Below are 23889 nucleotides of genomic sequence, written 5' to 3'. Positions count from 1 at the left end.
TAGCTTAGCACCCGATCGTTTAGTATGTTTCTATTGCTTTCTTCATGACTTATACATGTTCCTATGACTATGAGATTATGCAACTCCCGTTTGCCAGAGGAACACTTTGTGTGCTACCAAACGTCACAACGTAACTGGGTGATTATAAAGGAGCTCTACAGGTGTCTCCAAAGGTACATGTTGGGTTGGCGTATTTCGAGATTAGGATTTGTCACTCCGATTGTCGGAGAGGTATCTCTGGGCCCTCTCGGTAATGCACATCACTTAAGCCCTGCAAGCATTACAACTAATGAGTTAGTTGCGGGATGATGTATTACAGAACGAGTAAAGAGACTTGCCGGTAACGAGATTGAGTTAGTTGTGAGATGATGTATTACTCCGATTGTCGAAGGTTAAGATACCGACGATCGAATCTCGGGCAAGTAACATACCGGCAAACCTTCGACAATACCTAGTTCAATCTCGTTACCGGCAAGTCTCTTTACTCGTTCCATAATACATCATCTCACAACTAACTCATTAGTTGCAATGCTTGCAAGGCTTATGTGATGTGCATTACCGAGAGGGCCCAGAGATACTTCTCCGACAATCGGAGTGACAAATCCTAATCTCGAAATACGCCAACCCAACATGTACCTTTGGAGACACCTGTAGAGCTCCTTTATAATCACCCAGTTACGTTGTGACGTTTGGTAGCACACAAAGTGTTCCTCCGGCAAACGGGAGTTGCATAATCTCATAGTCATAGGAACATGTATAAGTCATGAAGAAAGCAATAGCAACATACTAAACGATCGGGTGCTAAGCTAATGGAATGGGTCATGTCAATCACATCATTCTTCTAATGATGTGATCCCGTTAATCAAATAACAACTCTTTTGTTTATGGTTAGGAAACATAACCATCTTCGATTAACGAGCTAGTCAAGTAGAGGCATACTAGTGACACTCTGTTTGTCTATGTATTCACACATGTATTATGTTTCCGGTTAATACAATTCTAGCATGAATAATAAACATTTATCATGATATAAGGAAATAAATAATAACTTTATTATTGCCTCTAGGGCATATTTCCTTCACGGTGTACAACCCGTACAATCCGTATGAGGCGCCTCTTCCTCGGATCACGCGCCCACTACGTCCGGTTCCCCTGCCCACGCCTCGCCCCCGGATCCCGTGTCACGTGCACCTGCCGCCTCCTCGGATCACGCGTCGTCCTTGGACCCCACCGCATCCACCTCCCGTTCCGCGCCAACCACCCCATCGCCTCCTCGCCTACCGGCTCGTGCCGAGCCCGTCCAACCTCCTCAAAACTCTCACAAAATGCACACTCGTGCCAAGTCCGGATTTTGCCAACCAAAACGTCTTTTCTTAACAGCCACGCCTACCCCAACCATCTCACCCATCCCTGCCACCTACCGCTCTGCCCTAAAAGACCCTAATTGGCACCACGCAATGCTTGATGAATTTGCTGCTTTAACAAAGAACTCGACCTGGTCTTTGGTTCCCAAACCTGCAGGTGTCAACGTGGTCATGGGCAAATGGATTTTCCGCCACAAGTTCAATACTGATGGTTCCTTGGCCCGGTACAAAGCACGTTGGGTTGTTCGCGGTTTCACTCAACAGGAAGGCGTCGACTATGATGAAACTTTCAGTCCCGTGGTCAAGCCGGCGACGATCCGTGTCGTCTTAAGCATTGCCACATCCAGCTCATGGCCCATTCATCAACTTGATGTCAAGAATACATTTCTTCACGATGACCTCAAGGAGACGGTCTATTGTGCCCAACCAGCCGGCTTTGTTGATGCCTCTCGCCGGACCATGTGTGTCTCCTTTGTAAGTCACTCTATGGCCTCAAGCAAGCTCCTCGCACATGGTTTCATCGTTTTCAGTCGTTTCTCTTGTCCCTTGGGTTCATTGCATCCAAGAGTGACTCCTCTCTTTTCATCTTGCACCGTGGGTCCTCTATTGCATATTTGCTAGTGTATGTTGATGGTATCATACTCACTGCTAGCTCGTCCCACCTTCTCCATCATATCATTCACTCTCTCAAAACCGAGTTTGCCATGACCGATTTGGGCGCTTTACATCAATTTCTCGGCATCAATGTCACACCCAATGCATCCGGTTTGTTTCTCTGTCAACAACAATATGCCCTTGAGATCTTAGACCGCGCTCATATGCTGAATTGCAAACCTGTTTCTACACCCATCGACACCACCTCGAAGCTCTCTGCTAGCGCTGGCACCCCCTTGTCAAACCCCACCCACTATCGCAGCCTAGCTGGTGCCCTGCAATACCTCACGCTGACTTGCCCCGACATATCTTACGCTGTCCAACAGATTTGCCTCTTCATGCATTCCCCTCGCGACTCTCACATGCAGCTCATCAAGCGTGTACTCAGGTACTTGCGTGGCACCTCACACTTCGGCTTACAACTCTACAAGTCCTCCTCCCATGATCTAGTGGCCTATACCGATGCCGATTGGGCCGGGTGTCCTGATACACGCAAGTCCACCTCCGGCTTTTGTGTCTTTCTTGGACCCAACTTGCTTTCCTGGTCCTCTAAACGGCAGCCCACTGTGTCTCGCTCACTGTGTCCCGCTCTAGTGCTGAAGCTGAATATCGAGGTGTGGCCAATTGTGTGGCTGAGTCGTGTTGGATTCGCCAACTATTACACGAGCTGCGCCGTCCTCCCACTAATGCCACCATCGTGTACTGTGATAACATTAGTGCCTCATATCTCGCTTCCAATCCCGTGCACCATCAACGCACCAAGCACATCGAGATAGACCTTCACTTCGTCTGGGACCGTGTGGCACTAGGCGAAGCTCGTGTTCGCCATGTTCCATCGAGCTCGCAGTTTGCGGACGTGTTTACGAAGGGGCTGCCGTCGCATGTCTTCCATGAGTTTCGCTCCAGCCTGAACGTCCTTCCCCACGGCGTTCCGGCTGAGGGGGGGTGTTAGCATGTACCATACGCCTGTTGTATTCTACTGCTTATGTACTCATGGTAGCTCCTACTTTTTAGGATCGGAGTACTCGCCCGGGCCTGCGTGCCACCTAGATCGGGCCACTCATGTAACTGCCTGCATATATTGTACTGTTGTTGATCAAGGAAATACACAGAGAGCATATTCACACTCCAACTATGGTCAGTGAAGGCTTCTCGCGCCACAACCCGGGCCGAGGCCCCTAGGCCTGGGGTGTAGCTATAACAAATGCACCGTGCCTTCCTCTCTCGACAGCAGAGCACGAGACGTGTCGTTTCTGATCGCATGGTCAATCTCATACTCCTGTGTCCTGGCCACGCCGGAGCGTGCAGATGTACTGGACACCGAGGAACTGCGAGCACCTTGGCAACGGTGGCTCGCCATGGCAGCGCCTCATGGTGGCCCGCCTTGGTTGCGGGGACGGACACAGGCACGAACAACACCTGCCGTCGCCAGTGCGCCTCCGAGACGCAAACATCAAAGCGATGCTGGCACTGGATGGGAGTGTCAGGCGGCCGTGCATGGTGACGCGAGCGAACGGTGCGACTGCCCTTGACGCAATGGCGACTTGATTGGTGGGCGGAGCTCTGCACACTTCCTGTACGATGCATTTCGTATAGTTTCCCTATCAGTTTTTGGGAGATGTGGTGATAATCTTCACTTGAATCATGTCTGTACGACATCTATGATTTAGCTTCGTATTATGTTATATATTTTCAAAGAAAAGCTGTGAAGAAACTCCAGCGAAATGCATTGTAATCGTCAAATTTAACAAAACAAAGAAGCTCACTGGATACAAGTTCACAAGCTATATATTCAGAAACTTTATTTTGTACAAATTCCCAAACACGGGGTCAAAATAAAGAAAATCAGCATTTCAAAGCACTGAACCCTCCATGTAACTAATAACTACATAAAATCCAACGTTTTTAAAGAAAGGGAACAGAGAAGCCTTGCCTTGCCTTGCTCCTACTCCCGTGATCCATAACATATCTCTGAACTTGAGAACGATCATCAGTCGAAAAAACCACATGCTACTATGCCAAGTGCTCCATGCTTCAGACCTTTCAGTTTTGTAGCCAGACATGACCAGAAACAGAAGGGCAAACCATCCCGTCTGTTCATGGAACAATCCGTGTTCAGAGTGCAAATCTTCCATACTTTCAAGAGTGCAAATCTTGGCAAGATGCCACATGCTGTTCCAGATTTTCTGGGCAAGATTGTAAAGAAAGTTTTGTCCATCTTTCTTATTGACGGGGACACGATGTGCGAATCGTATATCGTGCCTGAGACAAAATCCGTGACATATGAACCTTTCCTATTATTTTGAAATGTTGGAATCCCCTTTGTGGATTACTAGCAAAAAGGCCCGTGCGTTGCAACGAGAGAAAAAAAAATCCTTTCATATCTCTAGCTGGGTGCATGGCCGGTTCGCAGGTTATGAGATCGAATCCTCCCATCGGCAATTTTATTTTTTGCCAACTCTCCGGACCTGAGCCTTAGTGCACCGCCAGGTGGGCTTTCTCCGTTGGACCAAAACGGATGGCAAGTAACGAAACCAAATAGCGTACGTGAAATTAATTGAAGCGGGACCAAACGAAACGGGACCAAACCAAGAATATCACCTCCCTTTAATAGTAGGTATAGATATAGATAAACTAGCCTATGAATTCTTTGTAAATCTTTTTGTTATTTGGTAACTGCAGGAAAGCCTAATAGTGGATTTAAAAATTTGCCATGATCCTCACGTGTTAAGATACTATCTTAGTAATAACCTTTGATTGCTCAGTGAACTCTATACCCGCTATGAAGTATATGGAGGAGAGATTAGGCAGTTAAATGCAGAATTCTGGAAATACTGAATCTTTCATGTGCAATCAAAAGCATCTGGAGTCTCAGCCACATAACACATTACCATGTTAAGCTTCAGAATGTATCCCGTCAAGTCGAGTCCAGCACATAGCGGTTAGGACCATATTCCACACCCTAATGAACAATTACAATTGCCTAAAAGCACGTATCGTATCGAGTCCCACAATTTGATATGGAGAACAAAAAACTGCAGAAGAACAATGCCCACATAATATGTGTCACCATGGTGGGGTGGGATCAATCATCACCATGTATAGCTAATTTACTAGAGTGGCATATTGCTCTTCAACATACTCAGCCAACATAACAAGCAATTCTCAAGCAATGTGAAAATTATAAAATCCAAATATATTATCCCTCTGTAAAGAAAACAGATTACCAACGACCAAACACCCACACATGAAGAAAATATTAAAGAGAGAAGAGGAGGCAACTCATTTTGCCCATGAAGAATGAACAGAGTTAATTAGGTATCAGGCATTTGGAACAGAGCCTTGCCTCTTCCATAAATATAGGTCAAGAATGCACATAGAAATGTGTGTTGATGCTTTTGAGTGAAAGATCTTGTCTAAGAAATAAGGAAACTCCGTGAACCCAGTCTGGAAATTATAACAAATTAAAACAGTTGCAATGAACACTGTAGCCTAGCAGTATGTGTGACAAAACATATATATCTTCATCTCACTACATGGGCATTGCAGTCTACTGTTATATTCACCGTAGGCTTAAAATATGCAACAAATAGCAGCCTAATACCTAATAGATTTGTGGAGCATCTATAGCAGTAAAACCTCTGAGATCTTCATGCAACTCAGATCCTGCCATACTGTCAGTTCCCTCAACTTACAGCTCAATATTTCAGTTTACATGCTATACTCTTCACTCTTCAGTAACATTGCTTGCTGGATACAAACAAGGAACTGCATGCTATACTCTTTACTCTTCAGTAACATCAGCACTTGACCTCTAGCACTAATCAAATTCACAAAATTAATTAAGTCATACCAGTGAGCCAGCATGCAGAAACCATCGCAGTTTCTTGGCAACGGAAATCACTACCTCTAAACATGCCATCATCCATGTTCTCTGTTTTCGCTCAAAGCTACGAGAGCAAACTGTAGAGTTTTTACAATGGTAAGACAAAGCCAGTGCCCACGGTACATTTTCAAGCTAATTAAAAAACTAAGCAAATAACTGATGCTGAAGAAATTGGAAGTTCATTACGAGATAATTCATTAGCCTGCTTACACACACCATTAACGCAGGGAAAATCTCAAACTTGCTGACAAAATCCAAAAACACTGAGAAAATAAGCACCACTGCATTAAAACAGTTACCGAATACTGACACCGATCACAAGACCCATGTCGCCTTCAAATAGTCATTTCTCATGTTGATGAGAATGGACTCCTGCCCTTAAGCATATTCAAGCATATGTTGTCAATGGCTTGCAGGGCGTCACCTTTTCTGCAAACATGGATTTATCAGTGTGATTCCAAAAAGTAGAAGACATGGTACTATATTAAATTGCACTCATAGGTAGGCATAAGAATAATTAGGTGTAACATTCGAGTGTACATAGCACTGAAAGTTTGCTCGAGTATATATATATATATATATATATATATATATATATATATATTCGAGAATGATACATAAAAAATAACTACCCATCTGCCTAAACATTGAAACTAAATCGTTCACCAACTGGTATACTCATTACTGAAGAACTGTTCCAAATCACAGAAGAAAAGGGCATATAGATATACCTTGCCGATTGTAGAAGCTCATGTATGGAATCAAAGAGCGGAAATTTTCTCTCTTCCATAGCTTCTTCCACCGTAGTGTCTTCAAATTAATCTCGTAGATGCCAAGATCTATGGTCACGAAAATGATATCATGGCCTTCCACAGACCCAATAACGCTAATTCTTTTCTTGGGATTTTGAATGGGGAGAAGTTCCTTGAGATCGATGACTTTACGCTGAGTCCATGACGCAACTCCGTGGGAACCTATCTGTCTTGACCATAGGTGGAGGATTAACCCACCCAAGTGTGCCAACCCCAAGCTGCCATCCTCCATTGCCATGAGGATAGCGGGCCAGACAATGGCCGGCCTCGTAAGCGGCGCATCAATCAGTGATAAGCAATTAGAGCTCAAGTCGTACTTGAGAATCCCTACACGCTCATCATCAAACGTAAGCCTGAAGTGAAGTGCGTTGTCGACGAGGACAGGAGGCAGTGAATCAATGAGCGGATCGGCTATAACAAGATGAAGAGCAGAGCACGGCTTGCTCCATCCATCAAAATGAGAATCAGAGCCCGGCTCGCTCCACTCGGCCGTCACGGGCGAGGACACACACACATGTGCAACACAATCACCATCATCCTCATTCATGTCCAGGTTGACGACGACAACCCGGAAGGGGCCCTCATATGGCATGCACGGTGGTCGCAGCCCCTCACAGCGCAGAGCACCGCGGCGCCGACATAGCTGACGGGCGCCTCCAGCTTCATCCGGCGGCCTGTCATGGGGTCCCAAACGACGAGCCCCGTGTAGTTCCCGAGGAGGACGCGGCCATGGCGGCAGTCCCACGGAGTGTAGTCGCGGTCCCAGCCATCGGCGGCGGGGATGAGCGCGCCGAATTTCGCGGTGGGGACGAAGTTTGCCGCGGGGTCATCCTCCTTGGGGCCGCCAAAAAAGAGCCAGTTGTAGAGGAATCCCAGCATCGGGGGAGCTCCATGGAAGTCGCGGTAGAGGCCGCGGAAGCGAGCGCCGGAGAGGAGGCCCAGCCAGAGCTTGCAGGCGAGGGAGGCGCGCACGAGGTGCTCGGGCTCGTCCGGCGGGAGGCGGAGGAAGATCTCCTCGAGAAGCTCGTCCGGCAGCGCCGGCGGCGGCGGTGGCATGGTCGGTGGCGGCGGCGAGGGTTTCGGGCGGGGAAATGTTTGGGCTGGTGCGCTGGGTGGAATGGAAGGGCGAGTGTGTACTGTGTTGTGTGCTGCTCAGTTTTCTCCGATCGGCCTCTTCTACTTTGGGCTTTCTTGTTTTATTGGGCTTTGGGCTTTCAGATTTCAACATTTTTCAGGCCCAAAGTAGCAACATTTCTACATATCATCTTTTTATTAAAGGTTTTAAAAATCATGTTTGTGTTTCCCTAGATTATGTTAATTTGCTCCAGATATTTTGATTTGAATATTTAGTATCATGTATAAATCTTTGGACATTTAGTTTGCCTAGATATAAAAAAATCCTAGGTTTTTAGTTAGTGGTTACAAAATCATAATTGCATTAAGGATATTTTTGAGCACTCAAATTATGACTTTTTATTTTTTGAAACATATGTGGTATATGGTACCAAAGGAGGAAGCGGCTTGGGGAGGGTGCGACGGCCATGGGTGGCATTGGAGGGAGGTTCCTTGGGGCTGGAAGAAGACGGTTTGAGGAGGAAGAAGCCTCCTGAGCACTTTAATTGACACCCAATGTTTTACCACTGCATAATAGTCGCCCCCTTTGATTTGCCAAAGCACGAGACAGTCATTGATAAATTCAATGCCATGGTCCCTTTTTACAATTTTGTCATGATGGTATTGATGAAAACAATTGTACTTTCATTTGAAAAACATAATTGTCGCCCCCTTTAATGTTTGCAGAGAATGTTATCTGTTAGGAGCGTTGCCTGCTGAATCTGGATTAATTTTGCAACCTCAGTTGGAAAGAGAGGAGCTTTTGTTTCTGCCTGAATGCCTGAAGAGGAGAGTTGACAGCAGCACAACTTGCCATGATCATCCTGCTTTCTGTAAATGCTGATTGCTAGCCTATATCAGGTTGCAGAGAGGAACTCTTCCCAGGAGCATCTGCAACAAACTTAAAGTCTGCAATGTTCAAGTCAGTTTTAATGGTAGCTCCCCCGAGGGGGGTCAGTCATCAACATCTGCCCATCAACACTTAGCAGGTAAAACTAATTAAATCTACAAGATTAATCAGGACACATCAGCACGCCAACATGCAGAAATCATCATAGCTGACGCATTGGATAAGAGTCCATTGAGATGAATCTAAAGAATGGATAAGAGTCAGGACAGCAAACTGTAGAGTACATGGCTACTAACAACAGAGGACATAGCTGACGCTGCAAGAAATTGGAGGTTCATTACAAGATAACTCATGCGTCCGCTTACACATAGCTACTGACGGGGAAATTATAAGCTTAGTGGCAAAAGCCAACAACAGTATGAAAAACAAGCACCACTGCAGAAAACCAACTACAGTAGTACTAAATAGCACCACTGCATCCTCCAACCCCAAGCATACTCAACCATACATTGTCAGTGCGCCACATCGCCGGGGATCACTCTTTCTGCAACTGTAAATTTGTCAGTGTAATTCCAAAAAGGAGATGACATGATATTATATAAAATTGCCAATGAGTAAGCATAATTAGTCATAGTTACACAGAACTCAAAGTTTGCTCGAGCACATTTCAAATATACCTTGTGGATCGTAGAAACACATGTACGGAATCAAACGACGAAGCTTTTCTCTCTTCTGTAGCTTGTTCCACCATAGAGTCTTGAGATCAATCTCATAGATGTCAGGGCCCATGGTCACGAAAATGAAATCACTGCCTTCCACGGATCCAATCAGTCTAAGTCTTTTATTGAGATTTTGAACGGGGAGATGGTTATTAAGATCAATGACTGTGCGCCGAGTCCATGATGCAACTCCATCGGAACCCATCTGCCTTGAGCACAGGTGGAGGGTTAACTTGTCCACATCTGCAAACCCCAAAGTGCCATCCTCCATCGCCATGAGGATAGCAGTATGAGTAATGACGAAACCCACAAGCGGCACATCAATCGGTGATAAGGAATTAGAGCTCAAGTCGTACTTGAGAACTCCTACACGATCATCATCATATGCAAGCTTGAAGTGAAGTGCATCTTCAATGAGGACAGGGCGCATATCGTCTATGACGGCTTGCTCAAGTCACCGGTCACCGGCAAGGACACACAGGCGCTTGCAACGCACTCACCAGATTCAGTTTTGTCCAGGCCGATGAAGACCACCTGGAAGGGGCCTCCGTGGCAGGCACGCGCACGGTGGTCACAGCCGCTGACGGTGCAGAGCACCGCGGCCCCGTAGCTGTCGTCCACCGGGTCGGGCGCGTCCATCTCCCTCCGGCAGCCCGTCATGGGATCCCAAACGACGAGCGGGATGGGTTGGTAAGTCAGATTGGGATTGCCGAGGAGAACGCGGCCATGGCGGCAGTCCCACGGAGCGTAGTCCCAGTCCCCCCAGTCGTCGTCGGGTATGCGCGCACGGAATTTCGTGGTGGGGAAGAAGCGTGGGATGTTATCTCCCACCTGACGGACGGAGTTGGAGCGCCAGGAACAAAGGAAACCCAGCATTGGGGGAGCTCCATGGAAGTCGCGGTAGCGAGCACGGAAGCGAGGGCCGGAGAGGAGGCCGAGCCAGACCTTGCTGACGAGGGAGGCGCGCAGAAGGTGTTCGGGCTCGTCCGGCGGGAGGCGGAAGAAGACCTCCTCGAGGAGCTCGTCCGGCAGCGGCGGCAGCGGCGGCATAGTGGGTCGAGGCGGCGAGGGTTTCCGATGAGGCAAATTCTGGAGCTGGTGCGCGCGGCGGGTGAAGGGGAATCCGACGGGTGGGGCCGGGGCGACAGTGAGGTGCTCTCATTTTTCTCTGATCGGCTAGAGGCAAATATAAGATTGCCTCTGATCAAACATTCTTGGATTAGTGAGCTAATTTATTAGTCTGTCTAGTTATAAAAATTGTTTTCCTCGATTTTTTGTAAGTGAGCTAATTTTCCCGGAGAAATTGTTTTTTCTCTTCTGGATTTTCTTTAATGGTAAAGAAAATGATCTCTTTGGCGTGCTATATGGGTTTGACACTTGAGCGATGAATATCCACCCGCCATAGAGCTGAGGGGACAAAGTTGGACTCCAACAATAGTCAGGGACCATAAATTTTCTTTTCCCATTTTGAAGGAACATTTCCAAGTAGTAAAGTGTCATCACATTAACCCTTAAAAAATTCATCACATTGTCCGTCTTCGAAAAATATAAGGTCATGTCAATATCCATGTCCCGACCGTAAATATCTCACCAAAATTAATGAGGAGGTGGGCAGGTGGTCCTTGGAGAGGAGAGGATGCAGTGAGAGTTGTAGGTGTCATCCGGAGGCTTCGGTGGGTTGAGGTCGGCGGTACGACAAGCTCATCATGATGATGGGGAGGAGGAGCTTGGCGTTAGGGGCAACGCGAGTTAGACGGGAGGACGAGTTTGCCATGACGGCATGATAAGGATCAGGGCTATTCGAGATCAAAGTGCCCGGAGGAGCGACCGACGAAAGGGTCGCCGCTATGGTTTTGACGACGAGGAAAATGTGTAGGCGATGCGCTTTATTTTGTTCATGGTTGTCTACTTGAGAGTAAACTGACATCTTTGGCGGTGGCATATTTTGAAAATTAGCGAGAACTCTATGAATCACGGTTCTCTCGATCGTGTAAATAGCCCTCTTCGTTTTTTGTACTACATATGTCCTCTGATCTGTTAACTGACATGGGCTCCTTTTTTTCACCCTGTTCCCCAGCAAACAGCACCTGACGACACTAGTAGCCAGTACAAGTTCAGTTCACAAGGCCAACATGCAGAAGCCATCATGCACTACTGATTCTTTCTATAAATTTTTGAGACACTAATACACGTTTAAGAGTTCATTACCAAAATGATACGTAAACACACGACAACAAATATATATATAGTCCTGCTGGATTTCGAAGTAACTTCAGACAATAGTTCATTTTCCTGTGTTCTAAACCGCACAGCAGTGACCACAGTAGTACAAGTCCAGAACCAAAGTAGAAGTGCACATTATAGTGCAGAAACTGCCAAGGTGAAATACCACCAACCTTCTGCCAGTTTCATCTGAAACCATCCGACCTACTCCCTTCGTTCCGAATTACTTGTCTTAAATTTGTCTAGATACGGAAATATCTAGTACTAAAATAAGTCTAGATACATCCGTATGTAGACAAATCCAAGACAAGTAATTCGGAACGGAGGGAGTAGCAGTCTGGCACCACTTTCTGCCAGTACAACTCTAGATATCCTGCCCACTTGAGGAACTGAGCTGAGGAACAGTACGGGTAAGCATTAAGAGACTTCCTCCTTAAATGCCAGCAAAAGATTTCCTCCTTAAATGCAAAAGCATTACAAGACGGCTTTAGCAGTGATATACTACTAATCATTTTACTAGGAGAAAGGGAATTTGCATTCATAATCTTGGCAACTAGTACTACTTGAGACAAACGGAAACCCAACTTAACAGTGAAACACAAGTATTATACTTGAGCTGACAAGAGCATAATGACAAACTGAAACCCTCAAACTGTTATCCCTTATCTAGTGCATTATACTTGAGCTGACAACAGCATAATGCCCTGGATGCAAGACATAGACCTGCAACCTTGGTGATATGAATATATTGATTGTAATGCCATTGTGGAAAAGTTAAGTGAGCCCGGATTTACAATCAGATTACAGAAACCACTAGCTCTGGTCATGCCCCCATCATCTGCTCAACAGCTGTACCCCTTTTTGGGGATGAATTTGGAGATCGGATCAAATCTTGGAGAATAGTTATTTCCTTAATACGATTTTAAAGCCTTCTTGTTAATATGAAGTTTGGCAAAACACTGTCAATGCCACAAAACTCTCAAAACAATCAAACTACACCTACAGATTTGGGTACATCTACGGTAGGACCTTGGAGCTTAAAACCTAGTTACATGCCAGCTTGGCCGTGCTCTGCCTAGAGTTATTGCAGCACTATGAACGTCTCAAACAGTATAATATGAGCATCCAACCAGTATAAATGTATACACTGAGAGCATTCGCTGCAATTCTAGTAACAACATCAAAATTAAGGAGAGATAGATCAGGGTACACAAATAAGTTCCATATTCTGAGAAAAGAACAAGTGATAAAATGTATAGCTGGGGATGATCCAAATTCCTAGAGTTGCAGAAAACATATGCAGTTCAAAACTTCAGTAACAACAGGATTTGACATGTAGCACTAACTAAATCCACTGGACTATTAATTACGACACATCTGCAACAAGAGGAGTTTTCACTGACACATCTGCAAGCCAACATGCAGAAAGTATGTCACATGATCCCTTCAGAGATAGAACCACTAACTCTGGACATTCTCTCATAATTTACTCATGAGTTTGACCTCTTGTGCAAGATGAATTTAGTGTTAAGTTCTCTGGATCGGGGTAGGCTAGATCAATCCGGTAACCTACCTTCTGCCTTGCCTTGCGAGCTTGAACCAGCAGCCATGGTGATGTTGTGGCGGCTGTGATGGCAGTGAGATGGCGGCGGTGGTGTGCTTCCCGTGAGCACCGCGCTAACCCTAGATCAGTAGGGAATATCGGTGGGGTTTGCGGCAGCGATTAACCTCGTAAGTCGTGCCCCGGGCCCCACCTCTGTTTATATAGCGCGGGTCATAGGGGCCCACCAACCATAATGAATTGGGCGCCCCCGATCAGGGCGCATTGACCAAGGGCCTGGCACGCCGTTGGGCCTGCTCAGAGGAGATCAACCTAACATTCTCCCCCTTGATCTCAACTTTACTTTTAGCTTTATACTTTCTAGTTTATTTGTTTCATCACATATTGGTACATAGAGCATGTTTCATCGTCATAGCTTAATTGCCGATAGAATCATACAGCTACAACATACGTTATGTTCGGAAGCAAATTATGTTCCTTTTGGGCCTATCCAGAAATCATAAGGCTTTCCCTTAAACCCATGCCGGCTAAGTGTTCCTTGAACACATTGGGTGGTAAGCCTTTCGTTAGCGGATCCGCAAGCATATCTTTTGTCCTTATATGCTCGAGACTTATAGTTTGATCCTGGATTTTATCTTTCACAACATAATACCTTATCTCTATTGTTTTGGCAACATTACTCGACTTGTTGTTGTGAGCATAGAATACTGCGGGCTGGTTATTACAGTACATCTTTAGTGGTTTGTGAATATAATCTACCACTTTCAAGTCGGGTACAAATTTCTTTAGCCATATCGCCTGCCCCGTGGCTTCGAAGCATGCTATGAATTCTGCATACATCGTGGATGATGCAACTATCGACTGTTTGGAGCTTTTCCACGAAATAGCTCCCCCAGCGAGAGTGAAGACGTATCCTGACATGGATTTTCTATCATCTATGTCCCCCGCAAAATCTACGGCTGAATACCCTTTTGTCTCTAGGGAATCACTTCTCTTGTATATTAGCATGTAGTCCTCCATGCCTTGCGCATAACGCAATGCTTTCTTTACCATCTTCCAGTGCTCCATGCCTGGATTCTCTTGGTATCTACCGAGTACCCCGGTGATAAAAGCTAAGTCAGGGCGAGTGCGCACTTGTGCATACTGTAAGCTGCCAACTGTCGAAGCATATGATACTGCTTTCATTTGATCGATCTCGTACTGATTCTTGGGACATTGGAATTTCCCAAAACTATCGCCCTTGACTATAGGAGCAGGTGTGGCTTTACTCGCATGCATATTATACTTTTTAAGAACCTTTTCTAAATATGCTTTCTGCGATAGTCCTAAGACTCCATTATTCCTATCTCGGTGAATTTCTATGCCCAAAACATATGATGCTTCACCAAGATATTATGTCAAAATTTGAGGATAAATATTTCTTTGTTTCTTGTAGTAGACTAACATCACTACTAGCGAGCAGGATATCATCCACATACAAGATTAGGAAAATATATTTCCCATTTTTAAACTTTGCATAAATGCAATTATCCTCAAGTTTTCTTTAAATCCAAAACTTTTAATCGTTTGATTAAACTTTAGATACCACTGCCGAGAGGCTTGTCTTAATCCATAAATGGATTTCTTCAAGCGGCATCCCATATTTTCCTTGCCTTCCATGATAAAACCCTTAGGTTGTTTCATGTAGACATTTTCTTTTAAATCCCCATTGAGAAATGCCGTCTTAACATCCATTTGATCTAACTCTAAATCAAAATGAGCAACTAATGCCATTATGATTCTGAAGGAATCCTTACATGAGACGGGAGAAAATGTCTCATTGTAATCTATCCCTTCTCTCTGTGTAAATCCTTTTGCCACGAGTCATGCTTTATACTTTTCTATATTCCCTTTAGAGTCATACTTAATTTTGTAGATCCATTTACAACCTACTGTTTTGGCTCCTTTAGGAATTTCCTCTAAGTCCCAAACATTGTTGGAACTCATCGATTTCATCTCGTCTTCCATTGCCTTCATCCACTTCGATGAATGAGGGCTTCTCATGGCTTCTTCATATGAGGTGGGATCTTTTTCCATATGAACCATTTCTGTGTTATAAACTTTAAAGTCAGTAGAAATAGCTGACTTTCTTGGTCTTGTAGACCTTCTAAGGGCCTCAGTTTCTGGCACACTCTGTGTCTCAACTTCTGGCACTTCTTCTAAAATTTGTTGTTGCACATCCCTTTCATGCTCAACAACGGGTTCAGTCGGCTCCTGACGGATAGGTTCCGGGTCTACTCCCATAGTTGTCATGGGTGGAGTTACAACTGGTAGTGAGAAAATTGGCTCCTGAATCATCGGATTAGGTGCATGCACCCTCTTCTCCTCAAGATCAATTTTCCGAGCTACCAAGCTCCCCCTCATCATTTTGTCCTCTAAGAAGACTGCATGTCTCATTTCTACAAACTTTGTATATCTGTCTGGGCAGTAGAAACGAAAACCTTTTGATATGTCTGGATAGCCAATGAAGTGGCAATTTACTGTTTTGGGATCTAACTTTGCAATGTTTGGATTAAACATTTTGGCCTCAGCAGAGCACCCCCACACACTAAAGTGTTGTAGGGAGGGCATCCTTCCTGTCCATAGCTCGTACGGTGTTTTGGGCACCGACTTGCTTGGTACTCTATTGAGAATGTGAATGGCGGTTTTAAGCACCTCCATCCATAATCCCAATGGCAAGTTGGAATAACTCATCATGCTGCGCACCATATCCATAAGTGTACGGTTGCGCATTTCAGCTACTCCATTCTTTTCTCCTAGAGTGGGATACATTAAAAGCACATGAGTTATCATATCTTTCTCTTGCCAGAATTTCTCCCGCCATACAGGTTTTTTGACATAATATTATGTCAGCTTTACCCCATTACACATGTATTTTCCCAAACTTTTCCCGCCATGCAGGTTTTATCATAATCATCTTTTCCCGCCATGCGGGTAATTCCCTGTAAGGGAACATAAATGCCAGAATTGGCTTTTTTGACTGCATATCCAATCATCAAATTTAGGAATAAATCCGAATGCTCTTTGACACACATGCTTGATCGACGTTGGTCAAATTAAACACGTATGTTGCTTGTTTCATCTCAAATCATGTTGACTGAAAAATCTTCTTCATAGAGAGTACATGAAAGACATTCATCAACCAAGACTCTCAATGATCTATTTCTTTTCTTTTGATGCAATTCTTTAGAGAGAACATACTCCCTCCCTCATGTTATGACCTTTCTTGGTCATCTTTCTGGTCACAAGTATCCAGCCATTCTCTTTCACGAATGAAAGCATGGAAAACTTTTAGTCTGAGAAAACTTAGCCAATAATCAACAATAATGGGCATAAAAATAACCCTGCGTTGGTCTGGTTAAAAGAAATGCACATTAAACTTTTTGAAACTTTCTTTTATATTCTAAATCACCGTTGTGGCAGAATTAGAATAAACATCATCCTTCTGCATTAATTCCATATCACCGTTGGGCGGAAATGTAAATAATGCATATAACTCATAAACAATGTGATGATAGTATTTCTATTAAACAACTTTGCTAAGAATTAATCATCATCATTAACTTTATTGCAGCGATAACAAGAAATGTACATTTCTCTAGTTCAAGAGCATTTCTTGATCTTTATACGTTCTCGGGAAATTAATCACTTTGATACAAAATTTATCAGAGATTTAAACTTTGAACATAAGACTCAGACTTATGGCACTGTTATCATCAACGTTGGTCAGAAAATAACAATACCATATTTTAACTTTAAAACAAATATCTTTCTTTTATCATAGCGGAAACTATCTGCATCTTATTTCACCCACAGGGGTAAAACATTGCTAAGAGCATTTCTTCTAATTAAATTTTCCCGTTGGTTCCAATTTAATTGGAGGATGAAACTCTTACTTTGCAGCGGAAACTTTACAATATTCTATTCAAAAACAATTCTGTACTCTTTTACTCTCTAAACAATTTTAACCGGTTGGTTCAAAAATGCATTAGAGAAGCAACAATTTAATCTTTTACTTTAGTTCTATTCACTTTTAAAAGAGCACTTTTATTTTCAATAATAAAACATGATCATGTTATCAACAACGTTGGTCATAAAAATAACATAATCATTTCATTTCAATAATTACGTTAATATGCTCTTTAAATATAATTCTATCTAAACTTTTATTTTCTTTGTAAAAGAGTACTATTAATTATTTACGCAGCGGAAAAACATGAATAAAAAATCATGAACTTTTTATACTCTTTACAGAAACTTTACTTTTACTAAAGAAAATATTATGAACTTTATTATTTCTTTATAAAATTCATGAACATTTCTTTTTCTGAAAAAATTTCTATTTTCATTTTCAGAAAAAAAAATCTGTTTACTTTCTATTTTCATTTTCAGAAACTTTTTCTGTTTACAGAAAACAGATAAAACGAAGAGAAAACAAAACTGCAGCGCAGAGCAAGCCTTTGATTCGGCCTAGGCCGCCGGCCTCAGCCCAGCTCACGTGGGCTGCGCCTGTGGCTGCGCCCGCGCCGCCGCTCCCGGCATCTGGCTCTTTTGGCCCAAAAGGCCCAGGCCGCGTTAGGTTTCCGATCGGGGCTGTCCATCGTGATCCGACGGTCCAGGGCCGATCTCGCCCGAACAAAAACCCCCACTGCGCCGCTCGGATCAAACCCTAACGCATTTCATTCCCTTTCCTGTCGCTCTTGCCCGCACGTTGAGCCACCGCGCCGCGCACGGTCGCCGGCCGCTCGGCAGCCGCGCCGCGCCTATCACCGGCGATGGCAACGAAAACGGCGTGCCGTGCCGGCCTTCTCTTCTTCCCTCTCCTAACGCGCCCCCGCTCTTCCTCTTTGTCCGCAGCAGCGGATCTGACCAGCGGTCCCGTCGCATCGCCGGCAAGCCGGAAACGGCATGGGACGCCGCCGCGGCGCGCGAACCTCGCCTCTCTTTTCTCCCTCCCTGCTTTCTCCATTCACCACAGAGAGAGAGAACGCTGGCTGGGCCCTCCTCTGCTCCCCTTGTTCTCGACGACGGCGGAGCACTCTACGATGGCGCCGTGGTCATCCCCTTCGCCGGTAGCGCGTTTTCCCTTGCGGTAAGCGCGCCACCGTCGAATGGATTGGCTGCATTGCCCTTTGCCCCTCTCGGGGTGGTTCTTCGTCCGGCGCCTCGGCTTGCCGATGCGCGCCCGGATCGAGAGGAACGGCGCGGCCATGACGGCGGCGTTACTTTCTCCGTTGAGAAATTTTCCTTTGCCCTGTTTAGGGTTCTTTGGGGAGGGATCTTTTTTCTTTCACTATTTATTCTTTGTACCGAAAATCGTAGGCTAGCATGGCCTGACACCATTGTTAAGTTCTCTGGATCGGGGTAGGCTAGATCAATCCGGTAACCTACCTTCTGCCTTGCCTTGCGAGCTTGAACCAGCAGCCATGGTGATGTTGTGGCGGCTGTGATGGCAGTGAGATGGCGGCGGCGGTGTGCTTCCCGTGAGCACCGCGCTAACACTAGATCGGTAAGGAATATCGGTGGGGTTTGCGGCAGCGATTAACCTCGTAAGTCGTGCCCTGGCCCCATCTCTGTTTATATAGCGCGGGTCATAGGGCCCATCAACCATAATGGGTTGGGCGTCCCCGATCAGGGCGCATTGACCACAGAGGAGATCAACCTAACATTTAGATAATGGATCAAAGCTTGGGAGGACAATGGATCAGAGAGTTATTTTAAATGGGTACATAGCTGGTGCGGCAAGAAATTAGATGTTCAGTACAAGGCAATCCATTCACACATAACGCACGCCACTAACATTAGGAATTTATAAAGCATACCGACGAAAGCTACCAAAACTATGAGAAAACAAGCACCATCGCACCAGACAAGCAGCCAGATACTTCATATTCATCACAAGACCATGTCGCCTCCAACTGGTCATCTTTGCTATTGATGACTGCCGTTATATTCAGTTCCTACGTCGTCAATGAGCCACATCGCAAGGGATCACCCTTTCTGCAAACGTAGATTTGTCAGTGTGATTCCAAAAAGGAGAAGACAAGACACTATAACATTCGATTGTACATAGCAGTAAAAGTTTGCTCAAGCCGATATATTACCACAAAATGAAACATCCAATGTAACCTTCAGTCTAATTAACCATTCAATTATTTTGTCTGTTTGGCTAACTAATATATAATTACTTAAGATTTGTCCTCAAATCATAAAAAAAAGGATAGATAGATATACCTTGTGGATGGTGGAAACTCATGTACGGAATCAATCTATAGAATTGTTCTCTCTTCCATCGCTTCTTCCACTGTAGCGACTTTATATTAATCTCGTAGACGCCAAGATCTGTGGTAACGAAAACGATATCACTGCCTTGCACGGACCCAATCAGTCTAAGTTTTTTTTCAGGATTTTGGATGGGAAGAAGGTTCCTGAGATCGATGACTCTAGGCTGAGTCCATGATGCAACTCCGTCGTAACCCATCTGTCTTGTCCACAGGTAGAAGGTTAACCTATGCACTTGTGCAAAACCCAAACTGCCGTCCTCCATGGCCATGAGGATGGCGAAATCGTCCCTGAGAGCCCATGCCCGTGGCGCATCAATCCGCGACAAGCAATTAGAGGTCAAGTTGTATTTGAGAATTCCTACTGTGCGATCACGTTCACCAATGCTATGCGTGAAGTAAAGTGTGTCTTGGATGAAGACAGGGGGCACTGGCGTGATGCCTGTATCAAGGCCAAGATCAAGACCAGGGCATGGCTCGCCCCACTCACCCGTGTCCAGCGAGGACACCCGCGCGTGTACAGTACAACGATCATCATCATCCGTGCTCATGCCGAAGAAGACAACCCGGAAGGGGCCCTGATGGCACGCGCGGTGGTCACATCCTGCCACGGCACAGAGCACGGCGGCTCCGCCGAAGTCGGTGTCCAAGGGCATATTGCATCCTTTGGGCGCTCCCAGCTTGGTCCGGCAGCCTGTCATGGGGTCCCAAACGATGAGCGGCATGGGCTCGCCATAGTCCCCAAGGAGAACGCGGCCATGCCGGCAGTCCAACACGCCGCACTCGGAGTCCTCCAAGTCCGGCCAGCCGTCGTCCGGAATGCGCCCGCTGAATTTTGTGGTGGGGAAGAACTGTGGGATGAGGAGGTCCTCCGACCGTTGGCGGGAGAACGGTGGCCAGGAATAAACGAAGCCCAGCATGGGGGGCGCTCCATGGAAGTCGCGGTACCGGCCGCGGAAGCTAGGCCCGGTGAGGAGGCCGAGCCAGAGCTTGCAGGCGAGGGAGGCGCGCGCGAGGTGCTCGGGCTCGTCTGGCGGGAGGCGGAAGAAGACCTCTTCGATGAGCTCGTCCGGCAGCGATAGTACTGGCGGCGGCGGCGGCGGCGGCATGGTCGATCGGTGGAGGTGAGGGTTTCGGGAGGGGATGGGAAGTGGGAGTCTGGGACGGAGGAGATAGCAGTAGCACTGCGGTTGAAATTGGCAACCGGAGGCAATCACGCGAGGCTGCCATTTCTGTACGGAAGAAGAAGGCGTTGCATGGCCAGCGACGTGATTGCAATGGCCCAAGGCCCAGGTGGAAAAGAAACTAAATTGAAGAGAGAGGACTTGCTTTGTGGGCCTGGGAAGAGAGATATTGAGCCAGGGAATTCGGCCAAGCCCGGCTGGAATTGCTTTTCCAATTAAAAGAAATGCTCTTCGAGCAGAGATTGATACCGCGAAGAAGGTGTTTTTAAGAGATTTCATTGTAATTCTTAATCATAAGAGTTACTATGGATTTTTTTTATTTTCGGTCCAGATCAGTGTACCTATAATTGTTACGAGTATGAATAAAATTACAGGTGTTTCTAAAAATTAAAAGAAATGCAGAAATCTACCTCAAAAGTTAAATAAATGCAGAAATAAATTTAAGTCAAAAGAAAGAGCAAATGGTCACTGAAAAACCTGAAACTTTACAAGTAAATCAAATTGGACATGGATCATCCAATAAAAATACTTCCAAAGACAGAAAATCCACATAGGTCATTATGGATTTTGTTTCCTCCTCTCATATGCGAAAATTAATTTCAAAACCTTTGGGATTAATTTGAGTAATCCCAATAAAATTAATTAGTAACACAATAAGATTATAAAGATCAAGTGATTTTAGTTTGCGTCTAGTCTAGTTTCAAATTTATTTCATAGACCCAATAAAATTTATTGGCAGCGTGATCGTGTTGATGTATCTGACAGACAATACCAACTAAATAAGCATGGATGCACGAAAATGTGTGTGACCTGGTCCAAGTGGTATAAGTTCAGGCTTAGGGTGGAACTAGAAGTGGTTTGCCCGATTTGCTGCGCCGTTACATATCAACATTAATCATCGTTACATATTAACACCTCGTGACCATTTATCGTTCTGTTGGAGTTGCCTTTTTTTGGAGATGTAAAATGTACTTTTTGAAGATGTAAAATTTTACATTTCCTGTTTTACATCTTCAAATTTGCATTTTCTATTGGAGATGCTCTAAGGCTGTAGCTGTTGCGAGCTAGGAGGCTGCCTGCTAGAACACACAAACAAGAGTTGCAAAGGCACGGCGACACCAAGCCATTGTTGTCAACTGCAATGAAGTCCAGATCTACTTTTGTGGCCATGCTGAAGAACGTTGAGGTTCGTTTTGTTGTTGCTAATCCGCCATCGCAGGCTTTCACGAGGTGTTACTCCATGGAGCGAGAGATGGTATGTTCATCCGAATTTCCTCGCTAGACGGTAGATTTTGTTGTGAAGATGACTTCCCCTTGCGCCCTGTTTTGTTCATCTAGATTGTTGCAGTACCTTGATTTTAGCTTGAGGGTATACCAAATTCAGTCCCTGTAACTAGTAAGCAGCGGATAGTAGAAGAGTGTGTCCATAAATTCAGTGTAAGAATGTCTAGAGAAGATTCAGAGCAAGAGATGGTATCTTCATCGGAGTTTCCTCGTTAGATGCAGATTCTGCTACGAAGAGGACTTCCCCGTGCGCCCCGTTTAGTTTATTTAGACTGTTGCAGCACCTTCATTTTAGTTTGACTGTTTGAGGGTATCACAAATTCACAATTCAATCCCTGGAACTGGTAGTGACTAGTGGAAGAATGTGTGCACAAAATTCAGTGTAGGAATGTGTACACGAATATTCAGTGTAAGAATGTCCACACCAGATTCAGTGTAAGAGTCTTATTGCCTTTTTTTTACCCCTAAAAAAAATTGGTAGTAGCCAGGAATTAAATGTGTGTACAGAAAAATAATTTCCTGTTGATTTGCTCTATTGTTTAGCTGCCGAACTGCACCATCTGTCTGGATTTGGGCATCTTGGTTTCTGCCCAGTGTGGATGTAAGTCATGTAATAAATAAAACTAGTTTCCAAAATAGGCATCAAAAGTCGATATGTCCGAGTGGTTAAGGAGACAGACTCGAAATCTGTTGGGCTTTGCCTGCGCAGGTTCGAATCCTGCTGTCGACGCTTTTTTTTTTCTTTTCTCCGTCGACAATTTTTTTTTGTTGCATTTGTGCCATTATTATTGTTCTGTACTCTGCTGCACGCATGGTTATGATATTTTCAATCTTTTTTGTCAATCATGCCCAAGGAACATATTTTTTGCAGTGACAACAGGCATATCTCTAACTCCTCTAACGGCCCCTTTTTGCCGAAAAATATTAGCAATAGTGATGGTCTAATAAAACATAGAACCGAAGTAGTGTAGTGTTAAAAATGTTCTTATATTATGGGACGGAGGGAGTATGTTTTTTTCATACAAACTGTTTCCTACATCTTACGCACCAAACAGTATTTGGCCTAAGATATAAGCGTAGTATATTATATAAGCAAGAATACGTCATGTCTCATTTGGGGCTGATGACCATTTCTTCCTTATCCTTCTCATGGAGTTTCACAGGCAGCGCACCATGAGTCACATTCCTCGCCTCCTTTCAGAATTTTCATCAAAAATTATTTGGGGCGAGAATATGCCATCTCTAATTCGCCTCATGACCATTTCTTGTTCATCCTTCTTGGGAAATTTTGAAGGCGGCGCACCATGAGCAGCGCATAAGTTACATTCCTCGTCTCCTTTTAGAACTATCTTACACAAGTTGGGAGATCGCTGGAGCACCGATCTTATGAGTGTAAATTGTTGTTCTAGTGACCTAAAGCCAACGAATACTAGCTCTTTCAAAATCCAATTCTTGGTGTGGTCAAAGTCCATCTCCCACTGAGGAGTCCTTCTTTCAAAGTTGTTCCGTCGTCTGCAATCCTCACTCACTTCATCCATATCGCATACATGTTCCCATACCTATTTGGATGAAAAATGGATACACATGTAGTTGGATAATGTTTAACAGCTTTCACCTAAATTTGTCAAGAATAGAAGCCTCTATATGTGGAGAACCAAACAAAAGGCAACATAATTTACAACTACGTTACCTCAATATGTAATATCTCGATAGATGGTGCCGCTGCAAGAAAGGCCATCGTCCATAAAATGTCAAATTCAACAAAAATACCACGCACAAACAACTTCCTTAGCTTGTTGAAAGCTGTGCATAGTTGCTTCATTTCAGGTTGCATCCAAAGCTGGTCAGAAGAAAACAATCAAGAGTGGATAATTTCCAAGCACAAAAATGAAGGTATCAAACATATTTAAGCTATGCTT

At 44.8% G+C, this 23889-nt stretch overlaps 1 protein-coding gene, 1 non-coding gene and 1 pseudogene across 2 annotated transcripts; 1 reads left to right on the top strand and 2 right to left on the bottom strand.

Moving 5' to 3' along the window:
• Window positions 1–5999: 5999 nt before the first annotated feature.
• Window positions 6000–7308, bottom strand: LOC125554360. The gene is made up of 2 exons (XM_048717933.1): window positions 6636–7308; window positions 6000–6333 (listed from the first exon to the last, which is right to left on the bottom strand). The coding sequence occupies exons 1-2, from the start codon at window positions 7306–7308 to the stop codon at window positions 6293–6295; spliced, it is 714 nt and encodes a 237-aa protein (XP_048573890.1). The 3' UTR covers window positions 6000–6292.
• A 1883-nt stretch (window positions 7309–9191) lies between these two features.
• Window positions 9192–10448, bottom strand: LOC125554950 (annotated as a pseudogene).
• A 12170-nt stretch (window positions 10449–22618) lies between these two features.
• Window positions 22619–22700, top strand: TRNAS-CGA. The gene has a single exon. It is a non-coding gene; the product is annotated as a tRNA-Ser (tRNA).
• Window positions 22701–23889: the final 1189 nt, after the last annotated feature.

Source organism: Triticum urartu, chromosome 4, assembly GCF_003073215.2.
Source record: "Triticum urartu cultivar G1812 chromosome 4, Tu2.1, whole genome shotgun sequence".
In the NCBI taxonomy this organism is placed as follows: Eukaryota; Viridiplantae; Streptophyta; class Magnoliopsida; order Poales; family Poaceae; genus Triticum; species Triticum urartu.
Note: the sequence above shows the minus strand (reverse complement) of the source record. Positions and strands in the feature narration are given on the sequence as shown.